This window comes from Lissotriton helveticus, chromosome 6 (genome assembly GCF_964261635.1).
Source record: "Lissotriton helveticus chromosome 6, aLisHel1.1, whole genome shotgun sequence".
In the NCBI taxonomy this organism is placed as follows: Eukaryota; Metazoa; Chordata; class Amphibia; order Caudata; family Salamandridae; genus Lissotriton; species Lissotriton helveticus.
The window spans coordinates 809,809,480-809,833,875 of record NC_136067.1 but is presented as its reverse complement, the minus strand read 5'-3'; the positions used below and the strand labels follow the sequence as shown (position 1 = coordinate 809,833,875).

General features: G+C 41.6%; 1 protein-coding gene across 1 annotated transcript in view; it reads right to left on the bottom strand.

Moving 5' to 3' along the window:
* The window catches only part of ASCC3 (activating signal cointegrator 1 complex subunit 3), a 2,002,173-nt gene that overhangs the window by 320,864 nt on the left and 1,656,913 nt on the right, over window positions 1-24,396 (bottom strand). Inside the window, exon 34 of the mRNA XM_078648375.1 lies at window positions 14,073-14,198. Within this exon, the coding sequence (XP_078504501.1) occupies window positions 14,073-14,198 (126 nt within the window). The remainder of the gene's footprint in view (window positions 1-14,072; window positions 14,199-24,396) is intronic.

Genomic DNA, 24,396 nt, shown 5'->3' with positions numbered 1-24,396 from the left:
AGTATATCCCCACTGGCTTTAAAAGGGTGCTGGTGGGGCATACATTGACCAGAGGTGGCTGAGGGCAACTTGTGCAGGGGTTATGAGCACAGACCAGAGGGCAAGAAAGTCACTTGCCTTCTGGGACCCTCACTCACATCCCTGCCACACCCAGTCAGCGCCATCATACTAGGGATCTTTTTCCAGAGGACTTCTGACCTTTCCTTTACCGATTAGGCTACTCTGCCAGCGATCTATGATGACTTCCTTGCAGTGCTGGATCGGCCATGTATCCTTCCATAAGGTACACAGCACCGTCTACCCACAATAACTAACCATGTTGCAATACACTCTTTGACTCTCACACTCCCAATTCACACTCTGCTCTCCATCCTTCAAAATGAAATACAAGCTTCCTTCTTTCGCACAAATTGTCATGACCCATCAGAACACAGTTTCCTTCACAACTTACACCCACCTAACACTACTAAAATCCCTCTCAACTTACTTTACACTCCCAAATGGAATTGTTACTCCAATTACTCTTAAAAACCCTTATCCATCCCTCACACCTATATCCTTCACCTCAGCCATTACCGACAATGACCCATCTGGCTCTCCTTGAGATGGAGTCTCCTAACCTAACAAAGGCCACCGTCTACAAATCTTTCCTATTCTCCTGCATAACTCTTCCGCCAGACCCTACACTGAATACACCTCATGGCCTGATGGTCACAGAGAAACATACTACCTTCTGCTCCTCGTCCACCACTCATCAGCCTCCCTCTAGCTATGGGCCCTTTCTTCATTCATCTCACTCCTACACAGCCATCCAAACACATCCCCTATTTCACTGCCTCCTCTTCATTCATCTCACTCCCACACAGCTATCAACTAAACATCTAACTAGGAAACCAACACCACCACCAAACCTTACCCATCCAACAAACAAGGAATCCGTTATAAGTATAAACTTTAAAGGTAAACCCTAACAATATTTCCGCCTCTTTCACATCAACAATTACCACCATCACCACCATTTCACTGATGTCTAATGCTCCACCACCTTTTGTTACTATCACTTTATCTACAGCTACCCCTTTATGATCAATAGTGCTATGTAACGCTGCAATCATCAACTACACCATCAAAGAAACAGTCTAAAACTTCACCTGTTTGAACACTTAAATGATATACAGAATCAAACGCACAACTAACATCAATCACAACTTTCAGAGCTCTCAAGCTGAACCTGAACTCCCTATGAACACCACTAACACAGTCTGCACTTTCTGGAAATAACCTTTCTCCTGAAAGTCATCTGGAAAAGGAAACTACCCTGACCACATTGAATGCTTCTCAACACCAACCTCTTCACCGTCATCTTAGATGTCTCTTACATAAACACACTGCACACCCTACCAACACCTACATTGCCTCATTCCACACCTAAGTCTGATTCAGAGCCTGCGTCAAGCTCCAACCCATTACCTTACCCCCATTCAATATCAACCTCGCTTAAAATGTATGCTGATCAATACACTATCAATGTGTGGGAATAGACAAAATATCTACAACTCAAGTGACTTAAGACCAGACCAGTATTTCATTATTGGAACATGGCTTTAAGATGAAATGACACCAGTGCTCCCTGAGGCAATCCCAGCAAGATACCAAAGTCATACACATAACTGACAAGACAGAACCAGAGGAGGATTTAACAATGATATTCAAAGAATCCAGCACAACCACCAAAACAGCTGTCAAACTTTGAGTCACTACTAAAAAGATGAAATCCTACACCTACATTCTGCTGTGAATTTCTACTACTGTACAGAACACCACCAAGCAACAGAGGATTCACAGACATCTTCCTAGATGACATATCAGACATATCAATCATATACCCTAACTTGTGCATCCTTGGCAACCTAAACATTTGATTTGATAAACAAAACGAGACACTATCAAGTAGCATCACAACTAAACTGGAAGCTTGCAATCCCCACCAACTCTCCCTAGGCCCTACTCACAGGCTTGACATAGTCTTCAGCAACTCAGTCAATGAAATAAAAAATACTGACTGCATTCCTCAGTGTGGCCACCACCTCAATTCTTTCACTTATAATATCCCATCCCACTCTATGAACAAATTTTCATTGCATCCGATAACCTAAAGACAATGGGACAAATTCAACATGGAAAAACTAAATAACTGCCTTACTTCTAGCTTAAGCCTTGAACAGATAATTACAGTAGAAAAACTATATGGGTGGAAGATCAGACATTTCAACAGAATGTCAAAGAAAACTTCCACAAATCAAAAAAGGAAGTGGAAGACACTGTGGGTGAATGATGAAATAAAGAACATAAAGTGCACTATTTAACACCAAATGGTACAATCAATAAGCAATTAAGAGAAAATACACCCACACATATAACAGGATTTTTAAATCAGCCATCAAAAGTCAAAAAAGCCTGCAACTCAAACAGGAATTCTTGGGTGTAGTGCTTCACATAAAGGAACTTGACAAAATCAGAATTTTGCAAACTGGAATAATCTCTCCTGTCTCAAGATTTCTTCATTACCAAAGCAAAAACATTAGATTGTTTCCTATTAACTTTTAATAAAACAGTTGTCAATATTAATACCAGGTTAAAAAGGACTGCTCATAAGAGACAATCACTGCACTAACTTTCTTTCAGGACTTGGCTCTCCCAGATTTCCACAAATTAGTAAAAGGCAGTGGATCAAACCCTTATACTCCCCTCAAATTTTCCCCAAACATACTGTCAACTGCAATTCTAACAATGAATTTAATCAACAATGATTTTTTCAAATGCATGCTTCCAGTAGAACTCAAGATGTCTAATATACACTTCTCAAGAAAAATAACCTGTAAAATACTGTCCCTAACAACTATAGACCAATCTTAAATTGCTTATTACTAAGAAATATGATCAAAAGTCAGGTTTCTCGTAGAACTAAAATTTCATGGAAGAGGATTTACTGTTCTCTCCAAACAACAAACAAGCTTTGGTCCATGGATGGCTACTGGATCTGCCTTCATCCCGAGCTGAGATAAACTAAAAATTATAATGGCTAAAAATGCATTTACAACACTAGTACTCCTCGACCTACTGCAGCCTGTGACGTGGCACAGAATTTAACACTGGCATTGAACAAAAACATGCTATGCTGGATCTCCTCAAACTTGATGAACAAATCAAACATTGTTTCCCTGCCTTTGTTCGCCTCTACATTCAGAATCAAGGCATTACTCAAGGATCAATCATCTCATTCAATGCATCTACATTAGTCTGCACCTATAACTACTCAAATTCTTTCACTTTAAATGGAATAATACGATGCCCATATAATTCTCCAATTAAAAAACCTCAGCTGAGATTCTAACGTGCAGAGAATGGAAAAACTATAATCCAGTGACATGAAGAACTAGGAGTTCCACCAACATCTCAGAAGTAGGCCAGCCGGTCAGTTAAATATACTTTTGTTGATTCATTTAAAAATCATAAAAGGATGGCAAACCATCATTAAGCAGTAGTTTAAAGGAACATTTTAAAACCATAAGAGAGACAAAAATGGTCTAAAAATCGTGACCACAATTAGAAAGGTTAGCAGGTATAACAATACATTAAAAATACTAATGATATGGGCCAGCCGATTATTTAATAGCTGTTAGGCTTGAATTAATTTTGTCCAGTTCCTTTGCTGCTATTTTCCAGAATTTTATAGCGCAACTGGACAGGGGGATTGAAAGCCCATCGAGACACCTGATGACTGCGGCTCTGCATGTTCTTATCTGTTCCTTCTTGAGAATCTCCCGAAGGATGGATTTTTGAGTGTTCAGTAGGAAAGGGCAAGTACATAGTAGATGTTGTAATGAGTCCTCCCTTAGACCGCAGAGGCGGCATTCCTTAGATGGCCATGTGCATTTCCATTTTGGGGTCAAATCATTTGAGGGGAATGATCCCATTCGTAGCATCATCAGGTGGTGCTTTTTATGGTGGGAAAAGTGATCAAACAGATACTGTTGCGGCTTCAACCTCTGGTAGCCCTGTATCACAGCCCAGGCATGATATTTTTTTTGCGAAAGTCATTTTGTCTGTTAGTAGAGAGATCCGCTTATTAGCATTGTTCACCACGCTTCTGAATCCGGGATACGTTGCTGGGGTTAACCAGGCCTCCTCTAGTTGTAATGCCGACAAAGATTGCTTCAGGATTGTCGTGGTTGAATTTGCTAGTCTTGCTTGGTTTTCCATCTCAACCCAACAGTGGTTGGCTAGGGTATTGTCTTCTGACTCCCTCATACTCCAATAATACTTTACTAAGGCACCTTGTTTGGCCAAGATCTGATTCTTGAGTCCAAATTCTAATCGAATCTGTTCCTGTGAGATATGTAACGGTATTAAAAACAGTCTTTTAAAAAATGTAGATTGTGCTGTGTTTGATATTAGAGTGTCTTTAATATTCAGGATTTCTGAGCCATACGAGACGGAGGGTAGAAATTCTGCGGAGATCACTTGTAACAGGTGACCAGTAGAACAACCTATGAGATTTTTCCTCAAGATTTTGAAGGCAAATAATAGTTTTTTTAGCTTTCGTGCATCCTTGTTCCACTTGTTGCTTAAAGGTCAGCTTGCAATCTCGCTGGAAACCTAGATATTTGTAAGAAGCTACCCGTGCCAGTGGTTGCTCTCCCAATTTCCAAGAGAAAGTATGCCTATGCACCTGTCTTATTATGTTTGGAAAAACACATAACTTTTGTCTTTTGATGATTAATCGCGAGTTGGTTCAAGGTGGTGTAGGCTCCTAATCCCGTAATCAATTTCTGCAAGCCAACGGGAGTTTGTGCTAGCAACACAATGTCATCTGCGTATTGGAGGCATGGTGTCGGTATTTTGCCCAATTTTGGGGAGTCAGCTGTAATTAACTGGAGGCTCTTGTCGAGATCGGAGGTATAAATATTAAACAGACAAGGCGCTAGAACGCAACCTTGTTTTAGTCCATTTGATGTTGGGATCTTACCAGTTACGCTGGACCCGTCTCCTTTCTTGATTTGGACCCACGTATTAGAGTAGAGATTAATGATGGCATCCAGGAGCCTGGGCGGGATCCCCCAGTCTTGCATTTTTGCCCATAGCGTAACTCTTGAGACTTTGTCAGAAGCCGCTTTAAGATCTACAAAGCAGGCGTACGGAGGCCTTGATTTTGCGAAGGCTTGGTTGACTAGAAGGGTGACCGCAGAGATGTTCGTAAGGGTGCCCTTCCCAGCCCGGAATCCAGTTTGCGTGTATGGTACGAAGTTTGTTCGGCTGACCCAAGCCTCTAACTCTACCAGAAGATTTGAAGCGTAAATTTCTGCCTCCACGTCTATCAGTGCGATCAACCTGTAATTGGAGGGATCCGAGCGGGAGCCCGACTTGTAGATTGGATTGAGAATGCTTCCTCTCCAAGACTCAGGGATCAGACTGCAGGCTGTAGCTTTAGAAAAGAAAGGAGTCAGGAGATGCAACCAAAATGGGGGGGTCATGCCGGAACAGGGCATTTGGTAATCCGTTCGGACCTGGGGCTCCCTCAGATTTTAGATATTTTATGATTTTTTAACTTGATTTTCTGAAAACAACACAAAATCCTCAGGAGATTCATGGGTCACGATGTCGTTGACTTTACCTTCACCGACGGCCCCCTTCCCTGTTGATGGTCCACTGTTAGGAGTCAATGGGGGTGATGTTTCGTTGTATAAAAGTTCAATATGGGCTCTTCAAGTGGCCTCTGATATATCCGAATTATGATGTTGATTCCGGCCATTGGTTAGTCGATTGATTTGTTCCTAGAAGAGCTTGGAGTCCCTTAGTTTACAAACATGAAGAAGTTTCGCCCAAATGTATTCTTGATGCTCTTTTTTGGCCAGTTTTAAGTCCTTTTTTTACTTTTTTCTTGTATTTGAAATTTTAAGCAGGAGTTCCTGGAGGCGTTCTGGTTCTTGGGATCGTAACTGTCTGAGGTACTTATTTAGTTGTTGTTTTTGTTTCCTCAGGCTCTTGGTGAACCAGGGTGCCCCTTTTCGACTTCCTGCTTTATAGGCGTGAGCGTGCGTAGAAAATGTCCTGTTCATTTCATAAATAAAAGACTCCCAAGCTTTTATGGACAGTATTTCGGAGTTGGGTTTTTCCAAAAGACTAGTATATGTACCTGTGATCTCCTCGATGTTATCCTTGTTCCAGCGGAGGCGTTTTAGGTTGTAACATTGTGTTAAAGATGATAGTGCCTTTGCTTTCTCTGAAGTTGCAAAGATTTTTAATAAAGTAAACGATTGCGGCTTTCCGCCCTGTCTTTCATTTGGACATTCGCAATATACGGAAGAAGATCGTGATCCGTAAAAGTGTAATCAATGGTGGAGCGTGTTTTTTGTGTGACCCTGGTGTAAGCTGCGGGTCGATCAGTCGGACCTCGACCATTGAGTTCACACATTGAGAGATCTCTCAGGCGTGCTGCACATCTCTTACCAGATGTATCCTGTCGATTGAGGGCTGGTGTAACCACTAATTTGCCCTTGCTCCTTTTGTATTGTAAGTTCATATTGAAATCGCCTGACAGGATGATGTTAGCATCTGGATAGGTGAGTTTTAAGGTTGTTAATGAAGTTATTAGTTGTTCGGTTCTTTGCGTCTTTTGTTTGAATGCCGGTTGAATATAAATGTTCAAAATTAGCAGGCTATAAGACACCGAAACGTCAAGTTTGACGCACAACATAGAGGAACAGTCTAGATCTATAGCAGAAGTGTGCCATGGGATTTCTGTTGGGATAAAAGTAGAAAGACCCCCATTTTGCTCTTCCATATTTTGTAGCTTTCTTGGCCGGGTTCAGGAATTCTTTGAAACTAGTTATTGGCGATGGAATTTTCTGCTAAGATTCTTGAAAAAGGAGAATATTGTACTTTGTGATAAAGTCCATGAAATCCGGGTCTTCTAGTTTTGAATGTAGGCCGTGCACATTCCAGAAACAAATGTTACAATCTTGATATGCGTGTTGGGCTATTGGTGAAGTTATTCATGCCCTTCCCAAGGCAGTGCCTTCTGTGCGCTGTTCCCAAGGACCCGAAAATGTACTTGCCTCGAGGTAATTTTCCTGGCCGGGTACTCTTTACTATTTATTTGGATTTGATAATCCGGGCCTTTAACGCCTTTTAAAAAACTCACAGTAGAAGGTAGTGGTTGTAATACACTTGGGTAACGAGGGGGATTATCTTTTGTAACTCGATTCCCCATTTGGCGAATGAGTCTTTCTGCTGCCAAATTTGTTCGATCAGCGTATTGTTGGTGAATGTGGCTATTGTGGATTCTTGACCGATGGGACTCGGGTTTTGATTAAACTCAATACTTTCGATGTCATTTGTGTTTATTAGGCTTAGAAGAGGAAGCGCTTTAAATAGTTTAAGTAATACACTTCTATTAAGAATGTCATGCGTTCCCCTAGAGATGTATTGTGGGTTGAAGACCAATTTGTTTTAAACTAGGGGATCGTACTGCGACTCGTTGTCTAAAGTTCCTCTCGTTTCTTTTTTCACTACCATAGGCTGTCGAAAGATCTGGGGAAACTCTTGGGATTTCGCAGAGTTTTTTTATGACTGGATTTTTATTTCTGGGTCTCGATTTACATCTGTGCCAATTTCATTGGCCAGAGTGACCGCACCCTGGTTTGTTTTCTTTATTGCCATCTTGGAACTCCTTGCTGTTAATTGTATAGCCTGAGTTTTTAAAATATGTTTTTCCTTCCTAACTACAGGTTTGAATAGGCTGTATATTTTTTCTGGGGGGGGTCTTTCAGTTATATTGTGATTTGAGGTACTAGGCATGATGTACGTATTAAGGATTGTGGTCGATTGCTCCTTGGGAGTTACTACTTATGTACTGTTTTGGGTTATATTGCCTTCTTGATAAATTCCGTTTTGATTTGATAATGCCAAGGATGGGGCTTGAGCCTTGCTTGTTTATTTGCGCTTTCTGGACTTTCTCAGTCGTTTTCGCTCCTGTTTTGATAAAAGCTTGGGTGCCTTTAGTTGACTTGCAGGAGACTGATTATGTTGATCTTGAGATGAGAAATCCACGGCGCCTAAGTTATTGAGGATACTTGATGGTTTAAGCGTTGAAGTTGTTGGTGTAGTGAGTTTAATTGGTGTGGAGGTAGGCTCTATTTCGGTACTTTTTTGCCCCACAGAGGGGTTATGGCATTCCACATCTAGCTCATTTGAGGCTAATTTTTCTTTCTTTATTGGTGTTGCTTTCTCCTTCTCTGTTGATTTTGCGGGCTTGATTAGAACTTCCCTGGTTGAACTCAATAGTTCGGTTAATAGGGTTGGGACAGAGGCTAATTTATCAATTATTTGGGTGACTGTGGCATATCTGAAAGGATGTTTCCAGGTCTCGCTGCACCTTCAGAATCATCTCATTAAAGCTGTGGAGCTTTTGTTCGACCCCCTGGACTTGAATTGCGAGAATATTTAAGAGGTCTACTTGTGTGTCCAGTTTATCTGCATGGAGGGTCATCGCTTTGCCGAGTGTGTCCAATGTGCTTAGCAAGTGGGGCCAGACTAAAGATGTTGATGTACAACTTTGTTCTGGTGAAAGTGAGCTGGCACGATGTTCCTGATAGGGCGATTGCCCTGAGGGTGGCTTACTCAAACTTCCTGAAGACCTGCTAGCTGCAGCCTTATATTGGTTGAGTAGATGGTTTGATGATGTCAGGGTGGTGGATCCTGGAAGGTTTAGTTGGCGTGTTGGTGCGTCATTTGAATTGACCTGGCAGAGATCCTGACGAAAGTGCTCTGCTGTTTCTGGAATGTAGAAGAGTGAATCAGGGTCGACTCGGTTGTCGTTATTTGGGTTTGCTATCTCCTGACTAACAGGCGATGGATCTAGCATGCCCAGTGGACTCAAAGTGGTTGTGTTATACTGAAATACTGGGTTACTTTCAATATAATCATCTTGGATGCTTTGACCGTTGCTACTGCTGTGTCCTGGTAGAGATTGTGATTGTTGGGGCTGTTGGGCCAAATATTGGTAAGATGGATGGTGGTGGATTAATGCCTCGGTTGCCTGGAAATGTTTTCATTGATGGATCGCCAAAAGGCAGGAAGCTTTAGGAGTTGATAACTGGGGGCGTTGGATTTCTTGATTTTTATCGCCTGTGAGATCCAAACTTGTATGCCAGGAATCTTTCTTTTCCTTTCTTTCGACCTCGCTATTAGTGGTACTTCTGTCCCATGGAAGGTGTTTATCAGTGTCTTTTTGTGAGGCTTTATCATTGTTGGTTTGAGTAATGGAGTTAGTAGCATTCATTTGAGAGAAAACAAGGACCCCCTGGGTATCAATTATACATAGACTCCTAGGGCAGGGTAATAACCAGTGTGAGTAAAAAATCCTAGGCCATCCGAGAAATAAGTGACCAGAAAGTCTAATACCAGTAGACGAAGAAGAATAATCGAAAAATTGTTGTGTATATTAAAAAATATATATATTTAATAAGGCATAAATAAAAAATCATATAGAGACTTAAACACATAAGTCAAACTATATGGTACAGTATAATGGCGACATATAAAAACGTTTATGGACAGAGTTCAAAAAAATATAAACAAAATACATCATAATAACATTAAAAACCATAAGGAATCACAGATAGTTATACATTGAAAATTTTAAAAAGACAATTGCAATTATTACAAAATAGATTTTAAGGACTCGACGCGCGTTTCGGCAGAGAAAACGCCTTCCTCAGGAGCCAAAGGTGAAACTCTAATATCTTCTCAGCGTTGCTTGAGAGGCCCACTGTAAAGTCGAGTCCTTAAAATCTATTTTGTAATAATTGCAATTGTCTTTTTTTAAATTTTCAATGTATAACTATCTGTGATTCCTTATGGTTTTTAATGTTATTATGATGTATTTTGTTTATATTTTTTTGAACTCTGTCCATAAACGTTTTTATATGTCGCCATTATACTGTACCATATAGTTTGACTTATGTGTTTAAGTCTCTATATGATTTTTTATTTATGCCTTATTAAATATATATATATTTTTTAATATACACAACAATTTTTCGATTATTCTTCTTCGTCTACTGGTATTAGACTTTCTGGTCACTTATTTCTCGGATGGCCTAGGATTTTTTACTCACACTGGTTAGGAGCATTCATTACATGGCGATTCCGGTTTTCCTCTGTTGTTTTTATAGCAACCTTTAAAAAATCCGTTATCAGTGCCCGTTTGCTGGTGTTCGGGCAGGAGTTGTGCCTATTGAGAGCCGTTCGGGTTGCTGTTACCTTCTTACTTCCAACACACTTAGCTTGTGAGGCGGCCTTTTTAATAATAATATTTGAAGTTTCCAAGGTGCCTACAGCGGATTGTGAAGCATGTGTTATAGGACCGCACTTGTGATGTACTTCTATTGCTTCTGTTGCTTCCATGCCCTCTATAGTTGGCATGCCCGGGTCTGCCGAGTACATGCTAAAAGAGTTATGCGTTTGAGGTATGATATCAGTCAGGGCTCCTTCATTGTCCTCTTCTTTGCCTTCATCTTTTTCGTTTTTTGCTGGTGCTTGCGGATGTTTATCTTTTTTATCCCTTCCTCTTGTTTTCCCTAACCGCATTTCTGTATTTTACCAGGTTTGTTGGGGCCCACACTATGTCCAGGCTGTGGGGCTTACCATGCACGGTATGGTTCAACTGATCACTAAGTCGGAGCCAGGGCGCTAAGCTCTTGACGTTTGTATGTCTGTGTGCCAAGCTGAGTTTGCTTGAGAATGGTTGTGGTGTAAGAATCCTTAGGTAGGTATTTTTTTAGAATGAAGCTTTTGGGGAAAGGCAAAGTTGCAATATATCTTCCCAGGAACACAGAGTTGGTTTTGTTTCCCTTTTCAGCAGCTAAAATACAGCTAAAGAGCAGCTACAAAAAAAGTTTTGGGGAGGGGGTTGAGCAAGAAGGCGGGGCGCACAGCAGTCACCGGCCGCACCAGGTCTTGTCAGGCCGTTCACACTCGCTGCGACTTGCCACTTACCACTTCCCTGCTGAATTGCTGCGGTGGTCTCCCAAAACGGTCCAGAACGGCCTCAGGCAGATCTGAGGCCACATGCGCTGCTGCTGCTGCAGTTGTTTTGTGCATTTTGCAGTGTCCTCCGTGGGGTGAAATAAGGTCCGAGCACTGTTTTTTGGCTGTGTGGTGCTTCTGTATGAGTGCTAGCGCTTGCCCCTCAGCCGCACTCCTGCCGTGCTCCTGTCTGTCTTGTGTAGAAATTGCGGGGGGCAGCGAGCTAGGAGTCTGAAGCTGCCGGACCAAGAGCAGCCGGCGTCTTCCTTGCGCCTTCCTCGCACGCCCAAGCCCACACGATCACCGTGAGGACAGGGACACAGACCTGAACCTAAAGTCACCGCGTGAGACTGCCCCCGATATCCCCCTATGTCCGGGGGGGCGGGGGGGTCTCCTTGGAGTCTCCAAGCTGCAGCGAGGCTCTGGAAGTGCTGTCAAGCGCTGGCACGACCGCTTTGCTGTTCACTCGCAGCTCGCTGCTTAGCTGCTCTAGTCCAAGCCACACAGGGGGGGGCAAGGAGGCAGCTACGGAGGCAGCGGCAGCTGATCGGGGAGGGGGGCAGCTACGGCAGCACTCCAGCGGCCCTTGAGAGGCGCTCGGACGCTTCAAATCTTGCCCCCGCACCTCTCTGCTCCTCGCCTCACTGCCACTGGCTCTGCAGCGGGGCGTGCAAGTTTTCGGCAGACTGGAAAACACGGACCCGACTCGACAGAGCGTAGGAATAGCCAGGTCTAGTGTTCTGCTAACTGAAGTAGGCAACCTTGGATTTATCCTGGCAGCTTTTCTTACATGCTTCAAGGTTTTTTTTTTACAATCCATAGATTTAAAAGATGGGGTGCACTGAAGATTCCCTTGCCTTCAAGCAGTTCCTCATGCTGTTCAATGCAAGCACTCAAGTAGAGGCAGAAGGATACAGCAAAACTGCCAATAGCATTAGGTGAGAGATGAGTCAAGAGGTGACTGATAAAGTCTCATCTTAATGGCTGAAAGAGGTGTGAAATAAGTAAACCCAAAGCTCATTCTATGTGCACTGATGGCTTAGCTGTCAAATCCCAGACCTAAAAATTGTGATGTAAAGCCCCCAATGTTCAAATCCATTTTATGTAGTCCCGACTCTATCTTGGATAATGGAGGTCACATCTTCTTAATCTTCGACAAAGTGAAGTTGCCATGTTCCCTGATACATGCACAATCATTGACATGTCTGCCTTTAGATGCAGATGTTGCCTGACCTTATCTTACTTAGAACTATGATAGCATCAAGCCATTAAATTAATGAGATACATACAATACTTAATGCAGTAATCGTCTTGGAGTCAAATATCTACTCTTAATCAGGTCAAGGTTAAATAGGAACAAATATAGACATTTAGTCAAAATAGTGTAGTCTGAATTGATTTCCTTTTACCTTCTAAGTTCATAAGGAACCATCTGGGTCACACACCTTCATGCACATTATCTATGTCAGACATTCATATATTTATGTCAGAAATTGCAATTTCCAATAAGATTTAGTATATAAGGACAGCTACTTGACCACTTGTCAGGAAAGGTCCTTTGCCCAGATTTTCGACTGAGATGCTGCCAGAGACAGACTCGCCTACTGCCAGCACACTTTGCAGATGCTATATCTTGCCTGAGCTGATAAAGGCGAGTGCCAGAGGAAGACCGCAGTGTGTGTTTGCCCTTGATAGGGAAAACAGTTGTTACACCTCTGCTGACAAAGAAAGCCTTTGCTGTCAACAAGGTATGCAATGCGTTTCTTCTCCCTAAGAAACTCTAGATTGCAGGTTGCACTGCCTCTCTTAGTTTAACATATAGAAGTAGGGCTTAGGGTGGTAGGATCTAGATGACATTTTAACCATGTTAGAATTGTTCATTTTATTCCCATTATTCATAATGTTTCTACTTGCTGTTTTTATAATATTCTGTGAAGTTGTTTCAGGCATACTGAAAAACAGCTTGTTTCTGTAGTAATAAATACTTTTTACCTAAAGTGTTCATTCTTCTTAGTATACTGTATTTGTGACACTGTGAATAACAAAATCAAATTGTTACTCTTACCACTGTGCCCCTGATCCCTTCGTGGGGATTGTTATTAACCAAAAAGCAACATCGCTATTTCAATAACACATTGAATAGTGTTTTGCTGGGCTACAAAAACCTGTCTTTCACATTCATGGTTGGTGCATTGAACCAAGTTCACCTGTGTCACTTGTGGGTGGAAAAGCACACCTCGAAGAGCTACATCAAAGTCGCAGCTTACACAACAACTGGATATAGTGGTTTACCTGCAAGCAAACACTAAAGTAGAAAATACACAATATACAAAGAAGGGGGAAGTAGGACAGCGGAAAACACTACATTAAAGATTAAAACAAACCTTGGGAAGAGAAAAATGCAGACGTACAGAGGAAAATAACGCAAAAAATATAAAATGAGAAATACAAAAGTAAACATTTTGAATTCATGAGGTATATTCCACTATGTATATCAAGTGAAGAAAAATATCTACGGAATAAAGTGCACAACGTGGAGCAGGGGTTTAATGACATGCACTAATATGTTGAAGTATGGAGTTAAACAAAAAGGAGTTATCATTGTGAAGCATGTTTTCATTTTGCATAGTTGCAGGCCGAACAATGACTAAAGTGGTGATAGAAAGAAAAGCTAAGCCATGAACTCTTCATATACTTAAAAACAGTTAAAGAGCCATTAACAGATCCCAGTAGGCACTGTTCAGAAAGAAACTGAATAGTGGGTGCTAAGCAAGCAGTGGTTTGGTTGTGTGCAATATTTACATTGTTATTGATAGTGGAAGCTATTCAAGGATGCTAAGCAGGATAGCACCATTTTTCACATACTGGGAAAAGGAGATTTCTGGACTGAACACACACTAGTACATCAACTAAAATCCATGTAAATGTTTATTTTAAACATGCGTTCTGTTACATATGTTTGAGTAAACCTACTGGCTCACCTGGGATTCATGACAAGGCGACGGAAGAAGTAGGTCCACGTGATGTAATCCATTGCATCCTGCTTTGAGGAGATCGTTCCACCAGCTATTTCTGCATTCAAGTGATCTGCTAGCACTTCCAGCAAGCTTACAAAAAAGCATAAAAGGAATAATCATCCACAGAAAATGTTGCACAACATTGTTCTGTTTTCACAGCGGTCAGATCATAATTTGTTTTAAGCATACAATACTTGCCAGTAGATCTTTTGCTAGACTCTCAAACCACTACTTATCATACCTTAGCATTACCTAACACACAGTTCTAAAATTCCTAATTTCTATCACACTTGATCCTCTGAATTCCACCCTTCATATCAGAGTTCATTCGAGCTGAAACATATTATCAAATCATCAAATGTTCACTCACTATATTTCCATTTAGCTGTCAAAATGTTGGAACACATCCAACTCCAATTCTTATCTGAAAAACTGTTCTGCACTGAGGGTTCACTACCAATCAGAAGAAAGATTCTCACCAGGCTTAACTTTGTTAGGGGAAAAGATCAAGCAATCCTTGTCATGCTCCATCCCATATTTTGAATCCCATTTCCGTTCAACATATCCCGGAAATTTGCTTGCCTGAAATTATGATACAGCGTAATAGCCTTATAATCATGACTAAATGGTGGCAATTCAGTGAACTTAAGAAGCAGTTGTCTTGTAACACTACCTCACATCCTAAAACTACTTTTGCAAATTGGCTCCATAATCTTTAAATTAAGCCTAAATTAATGTTTCGGTTTTTGTGGTTTCCCTTTTTAATGAACACTTTTTTAGGGCACATGAAACTCATTTTTCACACATGTCTACATTCTAAACTATTCGGTCAATTCATAAAGGCTTTTATGAGTATGTAAAGTAGTACTACTGGAGTACTAATTCATGGACTAAAAAATGCCTTGGTAAACGGTCTCCCTTTTGTTGTTCCTAACATTATCTAATTTGTGCTCCTAAAGTAAATAACTCAAATGGCCCTTAAAACACCTAGGGCCTGGACTGTGAAGTGGCGTACCTTTATTTGGGTTTACAGAGCGTAGACCAGGTCAGTGCACCCTATTATAGTTAATGTGTTGCACCCAACGCCACTGTGAACGTGTGCCTGACCTGGGGGCAGCGCATTAGGAAATGACAGATTGGCTTTTTGAAGCAGCAGGTCCATCTTTCACTTTCCAGGCAGCAACACAGTCTTCCTTTCGAAGAGGGACAGGGACCCCATGCAGGCGGGTGCAGCGAGTGTGTGATCTCCGTGTTCAGTGCAGAAAAGGTCTGTCCCCATTGATGAAGAAAGTGCAACACTGTCCTGATAACTTGTGTACATGGGGACAACAAGGCACACCCCGTAGCAGAGGTGTCTTTCAACTGTGGAGGAGAATCTAAGCATTGGCACAGTGCTGCATCTAGTAGAGGAAAATATCATATGAACGGACTATGAAGACTTCTCCCTATTGTTAGCAACTGTAGGAGAGAAGGATCCAGATCTAGTGTGGTTGAGGGAGGCCCCCTTCTGATCAGAGATGATAAGCGGGGGTAAGAGTAAAATGAGCCAAAGTTGCAGCGAGAAACGCAATCACAACAGGCAATATGTTCTGGTAGGCGACACTAATTCTACCCCAGTCTCTTCTTTACATGGAACATAAGGAATGAACAGTGTAGCTACCGTGCAGCACAGAGGGAAGATCCCTATGTCTGGCAAGCATGGGCAGTGTAATAGCTGAGGAGGATGGCCAAGTGGGCCCTTTCTTTTGTGCTAACAAGGGCCTTCTGTATTGCAAGATAAAGAAAGCAGGAGAGGTTGTTACACAGTTGATAGTCCCCTCCCTTTTAGGGACCAGGTCCTGAATATAGCACTCAGTTAGACTGGAGGGGGGCACTATGGAAGAGAAAAAAATGCAGGCGTACCTCCTAATGCGCTTTTACCGGCCCAGGGTTTTCTTGGATATCCTCAGATTCTGTGAAGCCTGTGACCGATGTCAGCTGGTTAACCCCCCACCCCCGTACGACTAAAGCCCCATTGAGACCCCTGCCCATCATAGATATACTGTACTGTACTGAAGGGATTTAGTTTCTGACAACCATAGAACATGACAACTTTGCTCTCCCCTAATCAAGAGTATATCTCCAGAGTCGTGTGAGCACAAGGCAATTATTTTACTCAGTCAGTACGTGCATTCTTAGTCTCATCAGATTGTAGAGAAAAGGAAGAGACGGGCGTGTTCAATAAAAAGGTGTTATTTATTGATCAGTCTCTTTTCTCGTACAAGAGAAATGGATCGATATTATTGCAATACTTATAGTTAAGTAAAGTGCATACATTAAAAGCAATAGTATAAAGTAATACTGTAAAAACATTGATATGGTTTCTGAGCCATATGATGTTTAAAATGATTAAAATATATTTACATACACATATACATTTGACTAAACGTACTCAACTGGTGTTTCTAAATACGCCTACCCCGTGTACCTGACCTAAGTCTAATGCGTGGGCGGGAATAGAAAGTTACAGTTTAAGTTAAGTTTGTTTTTGCCAAGTGAATAACTAAAGAATTCTCTGTGAGGGGTTATTCAGTTCTGTACCTGGAAGTTAGGATGAATGAGGAATGGTATCTCTTTCTCTGGTCTCGATATTCCAGGCTGCCTGCGAGGGCTGCCCGAAAGCGCCGGTGCTGGGTCTCTCGGTAGGAGATAGCAGCGCGTCTCTCAGCGCGTCAGGAAGGCGGGGCTGCTGCCAGCGGGGTCTGCTCTGCTTCTGGGCTTCGGCAAGTATGGCTGCTCCGTCTCGTCACCACGCGTGTGTTTGCATAGGGCAAGATCGGCAATATTTATACCTTAAAGGTGCCGAGATTGACGTAAGGATGGACATAGATACGTCAATAAAGATGTCATACGACTTGCTCGTTAGCACATTTTTTACTGAAGTTCTCTGTGAAATCAAAACAATGGCCGCACGGATTTTCCAGGTTGTCATAGGTTTGATTTGTTATGAGAACGTCGTATGCCTTATCAGGGGCTGGAGGAATGTCGCTTGTCTAATTAGATCTCAAGCGTTATGACCTAATCAGATAACACGTTCCTGTGCCGTAGTGTGACTGCGTCAGATAACGGTATCTGCATCATGGGGGTTTTCTGCCTCATGGGCTGACTGTTAGTTAACCTGATAGTTAGTTTAACCAGAATAGGGTCAGGAATAGGGGGATCGATTCAGAACCTATAGGAATACATGACACCCACTCCACGCTAACTATGGTCATATTTACTAATCTATGCATAGTATAACATAGTACAACATACTATAGAGTATAGTGTATACCTCACCACCCCAAAATACATAAATGCATTTTGAAATTTTCAAATATACTGAAAAATTGCAGTCATATATATTGTATGCACTTAAGCTATGAATTAAACGCTAAAGTAAACACGCATTTGTAGACATTATTGCTTATTTGGTATATGAGAAATACACATGAAATGGCTCTTAATATGGCTATACAGAAAGAAAGTTCGAGACCATTTCATCACATAATAAAATATTTGTGAACATACCAGCGGGCAACTAAAGTTTATAAAGTATCTAAAAATAGAAATCTTAGTTCTCTAGGAATAGTTTCTTACTTTAAGCAGAAGATAAGTGTCCCGAAAATTTTGTAAAAAATAATTTGGGGCTGCTAAAAAATTGCTGTCCGTGAACTGGTGGGAAAAATTGTTCATGTGACTTTATTTTTAAAGTTGAAGGCCGAATTCAGGGAACGCCGTGTGCGAGCTTGCTCAAAAGTCTCTATTTCTGTTCTGGAGAGAACATCATATCATTAAGGCTTTCGAAAAAACTGTCAACAGCTTCATGGGAAAGTTCCACTAAGTCGGAAATAGGTGTAACCATGCATTCGTGCGCATGATTGTCTCCATTGACATTCTGATTCGCATTGCTGACAGAAGGTCGTACCTGATTAATGCTGCTTTCATCTTGAACTTCACTACTCTTCAATGGTAGTGGTGAAGATTCCACGAATGCCGTCATCAGGATTGGCAGCCTTTGAGGGCAGCACAAAGCGTGAACCTTGGTAGGAACCAACAATGTATCTGCATCCACTGGCGCATCCGATTGTAGCGTCAGACAGGTGTCTAACACGCATTCTTCTCCGCATAGCAGACATCTCAATACAGGTAAAACACATATTTGCCACATTGGTAGAAATGATAGAAACCAAGTCATGTTCAGGTCTCTAAGCCGGGAGAGTCCCAGGATTTTTGATATCCGGTCCCGGTATCCAATGGCTAGGATTGTATCTTCCATTGTCGCGAGAGTTTGATCTGTGACATGGGTTGCCATAACGAAAAATAAGGACTAAGAATAGGATTCCTGCAATTAGTCCCAGGATCAAGGGAAGTCCGCCAAAAATCGAATGGACGAAATCTGGAAAAATACCCAGTATGGCTTTGAATGGTGTTAATGCCATCGAAAATACTGTCTTAAATACCTTTGAGACCCCAGTGGTATCAGAAATATTTAAGATTTCGCTCAGGATTTCCGCGAAATGTACGGGGGAATTAGTCGATAATAATGTATGTATCTCTGCAGTCGTCCTTGCGCCTTGAAGATCATACGTTTCTTTTGATGACGTGAGCCTTGTAGGCGTCTGAAGAAGCACTGTTTTCATTCTGCTTAAAGTATCTATTCGAATAGAAGTAATTTTCAAACTGGGCCATGCCCTTGCCTCCCTGTCTGGAAAGGAGCTGGGGAACAAAGAACGTCCACAGCACTTGACCTTCGCAGTCGTAGTGACTAGATAAGGAGTCCCGGGCATAAGACTACAACATTTGCGGTCTACAATAAGAATGTAACTCCCATTATAGAGTCCTTGAAAGAATGGTTCTATTTCAGTTGCAGGTGCGCCTTGCTGGTGACATGAAAGGTTGTATGAATTCCCTTCACAGGCTCCATGCAAACTAATTCCGTTACACAGAAGCGTGCCGCTTAGTGACATAGCACAATTGTTGCCACTAAGAAACACTTTCTGTCCTTTATTACTGACACATGCATGTGAATAGGGCAGGTTCCAAGTTGTTTTAAGGTACCCCTTTCCCAATTTCTCGTACATGCCAGCCTGTATATATTTTTGGCAGTATTGAAACCTGAAGGTTGAGATTGGAATATTTATGATTCCGTGGATTATCCATTCACTGACAGGTCGTTCTGACATTGTCATTGGTAATCTTTCTAGTTTTTCAATGCTCAAGATTGTATAATCAGCACCCTTTTGCGCCATACCGATTTGTCTATCAGTAAGGTTAAAGATTTGGAATAGTGACGTTGTGTTGATTAAACGCCAAGGCACGTAGCCTGAACGCAGATTTTGTAACGTCCAGCCAAGCTGTACAATAGAACGCAATTGTGACTGACCATGTTGTAATAACAGTAAGTCTTGCGATAATATATCGATTGCTGAAGACACAATGCTGTCCAATGAAAAAATTCTGGAGGACAGAGTCATTAACCCATTGTCCACTACAGAAAGTGATTTTTCCAAATTAATACGGTCAATTTCCCGTATTCTTTCTGCTGTTTCAATTTGATTAACCTTCCAGGCCTCGTTGTATGCTGCATATACAGAGGCTGCTATGAAACGCTTTTGACGCTGTTTGCGTGGTCCCATTATGAAATCACGCAAGTCAGCACCATCAGTAAGTAAAGTTAGGTGTTGCTTAATTTCAGGCAGTGTGGAAGTTTGTAGCCACTGAAGGCATAATTTGCCCACACTGTAGGTTGTTATTATCCCTGGGTGATGTCTTTGGGGATATCTAGGGTCTGGCCTGGTCATTTTGAACCCCTGTGTTTTATTCAGGAATCTGTCTTGACAGTTATTTGTATCTGTGGGCCAGATTAACCATTGTTTCCAATCAGGATGTGTTCTGTTTTGGTTTAATATATTGTTTACGTCTATCTCTTCATCCGTATCAGAGCTATTGCTAAACATTGTTGGCTTTGGAATAGACGGTTTATTTAAATCTTTGATTTTGGCTAGGCCAAGACAGGTGGTTTGTTGAACAGTGTCATTCAAAAATATCATTTGTTCTGGGATCATGCAAGCTCTAAACAAAGCTTCTAAACCCTGTACTTGCCATTCTTTTGTACCCCAAACACTTTTCAAATCAACATTTTTGTCCCAATAATCAAATCCAAAAGTATTCATTTCTTCGAAGAACGAATCTGAATATATCAACTTTGTGTTGGTTATCATGGTTTTCATCCCTGTCTTGTTTGACAATTTAAAATAAAATGTTTCAGCATTACTTGTGTTAAAACCTGAAAAATATGAATATTTGTCGTAAACGGTTCTTGAGCTCCCTTTTGGAGGTGTTGCACAATGTTCCCATTGATTATAATTTAAAACATTTCTAGGTTGTGCAGATTTATGTAAAAAGTGATTACCATAGTGGTTATAGCAATACATACTGTCATAATTTGTAGAACCTTGCAAATAATCATGTTTGGTAAATTTAGCAGACATTACTAAATCAGACATCATGTTATTAATGCTTTCGAAGTCCCAATCATCAGCAAATGAGTTTGGTTTTGCAAAGTCACTCAAGGAGATCTTGATTTGGTGTGGATATTTCAGGATCTCGACCGGACCATAAATTTCATAGTCAGTGTTGTCCCAGGCTACCCCACCAGGTATAGATTGGCTGTGAAGTTGGCTGAAGAAAGTTCTCTTTTCTCGACGTGTGAAGATGTGTGTGGTTTGAGGACCAAGTTGATGTTCTGACTTGCTGTGTCCATTTTAGCATATTTTCCCTCAATGAAGCGTCCCAAAGTTAATACCATGATGAGCCAAAGTATGAGGATAAATGCACCAAAACCCACCCAAAATTCAATCCATGGAGAAATCAGATATGTTTCTTTCAGTTGGTTCAAAAGTTCCTTAGCTTTGTCTATAAAGGACTTTGATGATGGCTGTGTCTTTGATTCACTGAGGCTTTCAGAGGAATCATCGAAGTTGATGAAGTAGCCGGATGCAGTTCTGTCAATTGTTCCAATTGCTTCAGGATTTTTGTTGCTTGCATTTTCACTTGGTACTTCATTGTAGATTGGTGTGTCTCTGCTAAATGTTTTTATTTGGGTTTTCAGAGGTCTGAGTTCTATTGCATTGTTGCATAGTCCTTGTTGTTCTTCTGTAGGCTTTTCGAATGTGATGAGCCTCTTTGTTAGGACCTCTGTACTGGTAGCAAACCTTGGTGTTCTGCTACTTATTGGGAGTCCACTTGGCCTACTGTTTGTTATCGGCCACATGTTGTGGTTTTACCAGGTCGATGGATACAACTCGGTTCTCCTTTTTACCAGCAAGTGGCGGTAGTACAACTGATCTTGTCCCGTTGACAGACAAGACAGGAACTGCTTTTCTGTAAGAAGGCCCAAATTCCTTCTTTACCGCGATCTTCTCCCTGACTAGATCCCCGACTTTTGGAATCCAGACAGGTCTTGCTGGGACAGGTGGTGATTCTTCAGTGGTTGTTGGCTGTTGTTTCAACTGTATGTTGCTCAGGTCTTTTCTTGTTTTGTTTTAGTCCTGCAAAATAGCCAAACGGTCTTTGACATCAAAGCTTTTTTCTTTAACCACTGTCGAGGTCAGAGATAATCATTCTAGTTCCAAATAATAATTCGTACGAACTGAATCCCTTCAGAGAATTTCTTGGCAAGTTATTTAGACTACGTTGGACACTTATTAGATGTTTGACCCACCCAGCTCCCGAACCTAATACCTTTGCCGTTATAGATTGCTTTATGTCACGGTTTTTTCTTTCAACAATTCCGTTCCCCTCAGGGTGAAATGGACAAGAGTACCGCAATTGCACGCCCATGCTGACCATGGCCTCCTTATAAGCCCGAGAGCTAAAAGCAGGACCATTGTCCGAATGCAGCATGCCAATTGCGTATGTGCCGATAAAGACTCGCAAATCTTTCATAACAGTTCTGGCGTCAGCCGTTCGCTGGGGCCACATCCATATAAATCTCGTGCATGAGTCCACTGCAACCAAGATATATTTATAGTTACCATCCCTTTGTAAGGGACCGCAGTGGTCTAGATAAACACAGGCTAATGGTTTATCCGAGATTAGAAGGGGCGTCTGCGCTGGACGTCTCACCGTTGATACTTTCATTTTTTGACATATTTCACATGCTAGAACATAGTTCCTCGTTTGTCTTCTCATTTGTGGCCACCAGTATCTCTGTTTTAATAATGATACTGTGGCTGAGACGCCAGCATGAATAGAAGCAAGCCCTTCGTGTGCCGCTATTATTAGTCCTAACCTATGTTCCATGTTTGGAATTGCCCTATCCCCCACTCCAGGGATTCGAGCAAAAGGAACATTGTTTGCATCAGTTATGTATGAGTATTTTACTGGAAAGCCTTTAGGGAGTGGTTCTATCGAATCCTTTTCTGAAGCGCTGACAGCTTGTAATATTTCGCTGTCTATTTTTGTTTTTGACCGGGTGACGGCAGCTACGGAAGCCGTTTGCACAGCTGCCTTCGCGGCCTCATCAGCCAATGAGTTCCCTGCAACGTGAACGCCATCACGTTGATGACTCAGTGTATGTATCACGTGAGTCTTTGGTAGTTCTTTTTGTAAAAGAGCTACTTGTTCCCAGAGCATTTTATGCTTGATTGTGCCACCTTTCGCATCCTTGAAACCGTTCTGAAGCCAGATCTGCAAGTATTCATTATAAGACTGAACGCAATAATACGAATCGCACACTATGAGTGTGGGGAATTCTCGATCGGTATTTTCAAGCGCCATCTTGAATGCTAGTAGTTCAGCTCGCTGAGCTGTACAATCTCCTAGGGATTGTGTTTTAGTGAGGGTTGGTTTAAATTTCCCTTCGTGCCAACGACCTTTAACAATCGCGCACGCAGCACTGTAAGCTTGTTTACCCCCTACTGCGGGTTGTGCTGATCCGTCTGTATATATTATACAGGCGTAATGTCGTAGAGGCAGAATGTCGATTGGCAGAGGATACGTCTTTTCATATTTTAGATTTTTTAATTCTTCTAGTTCTTTAGAAAATTGTCAACCAGGCTATACTTGATAATTCATATCCTACGTATAAGACCGTTAAATGGGCAATTCTGGATTTTTTAAAGTTGAATTTGTAACCCTCTGCTGCGAACCCAAGTATTATGGTGTTCACTCTTTTCAAGTGAGTATCCAAGTCATCGTCTGTTAAGTAAATGTCATCGACATGAGATAATGCTTCATCATCATATAGATGTAGTAATTCTGTTACTCTCGCTGAGAATACCCCCGGGCTGTTCTTGTACCCCTGGGCTAACCGACAGAATTGTTTTTGAGTGCCATTTACTGAGAATGCAGTTAAATATCTGCTCTCTGGTGCTATGTTTTGACAAAAGAATCCATTGGAGATGTCCAAGGTTGTTTTGTATTTTTTGCGCACTATGTTATTCATTAGTGCAGCACTGTGTGAGTTTTGCACTGCAAAGGTTTTGCAACATGTGTTAAGGTGTCGGTAATCCAAAACTAGACGATATGAGTTGTCTGGTTTGGAGACCGGAAACAAAGGATTGTTCATTTGTGAGGTGCAAGTTTCAATCACCCCCTGGTATTCTAGCTGATCTAGTATTTCATTTACCTGTTTTTTAGCTTCTTGCTTAATTGGGTACTGCCTTTGTGCAGTAGGTTGTGATTTTAACTGGATTTTGTGAGGAGGAGAATCGTCATCCCATCCTACATGATTGTTATATAAAGCAGGTGCTAAGGCCACTGCCCACTTTCTAGCAAGTGTGTATTTTTTATGAATCGGGATTTGATTCGAGAAGGCAGGCATAATTACTTCTTCGCCATGAGGGCACTCCCTGACAAACTCTGGTGGCCAGTCTTTTTCAGCTAGAAGGATGTCATAACCCTTGGAGAGGTTATCCCAAAATAGTCCCCTTATTTTCCTAGTCTTATCTCGCTCTATACGTAATGTTATCTCGTATATCTTGTGGGGTTTGCTAACTCTGGTGTCTGCAGTTTCCACTTGAAGATATTCATTCGTGTCCACTGTCTCCAGATGATTCATAAGGACTTTGCGAGCTATGCTCACTTCTGCTGCGCTGTCTAGCATTGTCTGAGCCCACTCTCCGTTTTTCAGTTGTGTCCTCAGTATTCTCGGCATTGTTAACTACCTTGATACTGGCTACCTTCTTTTTTGGAAATTGTAATTTCTTTTTTTGTTGAGCAGGTTCCTTGTCTTTGGACTTGGCGTGCTCTTCTCTTTGTTCTG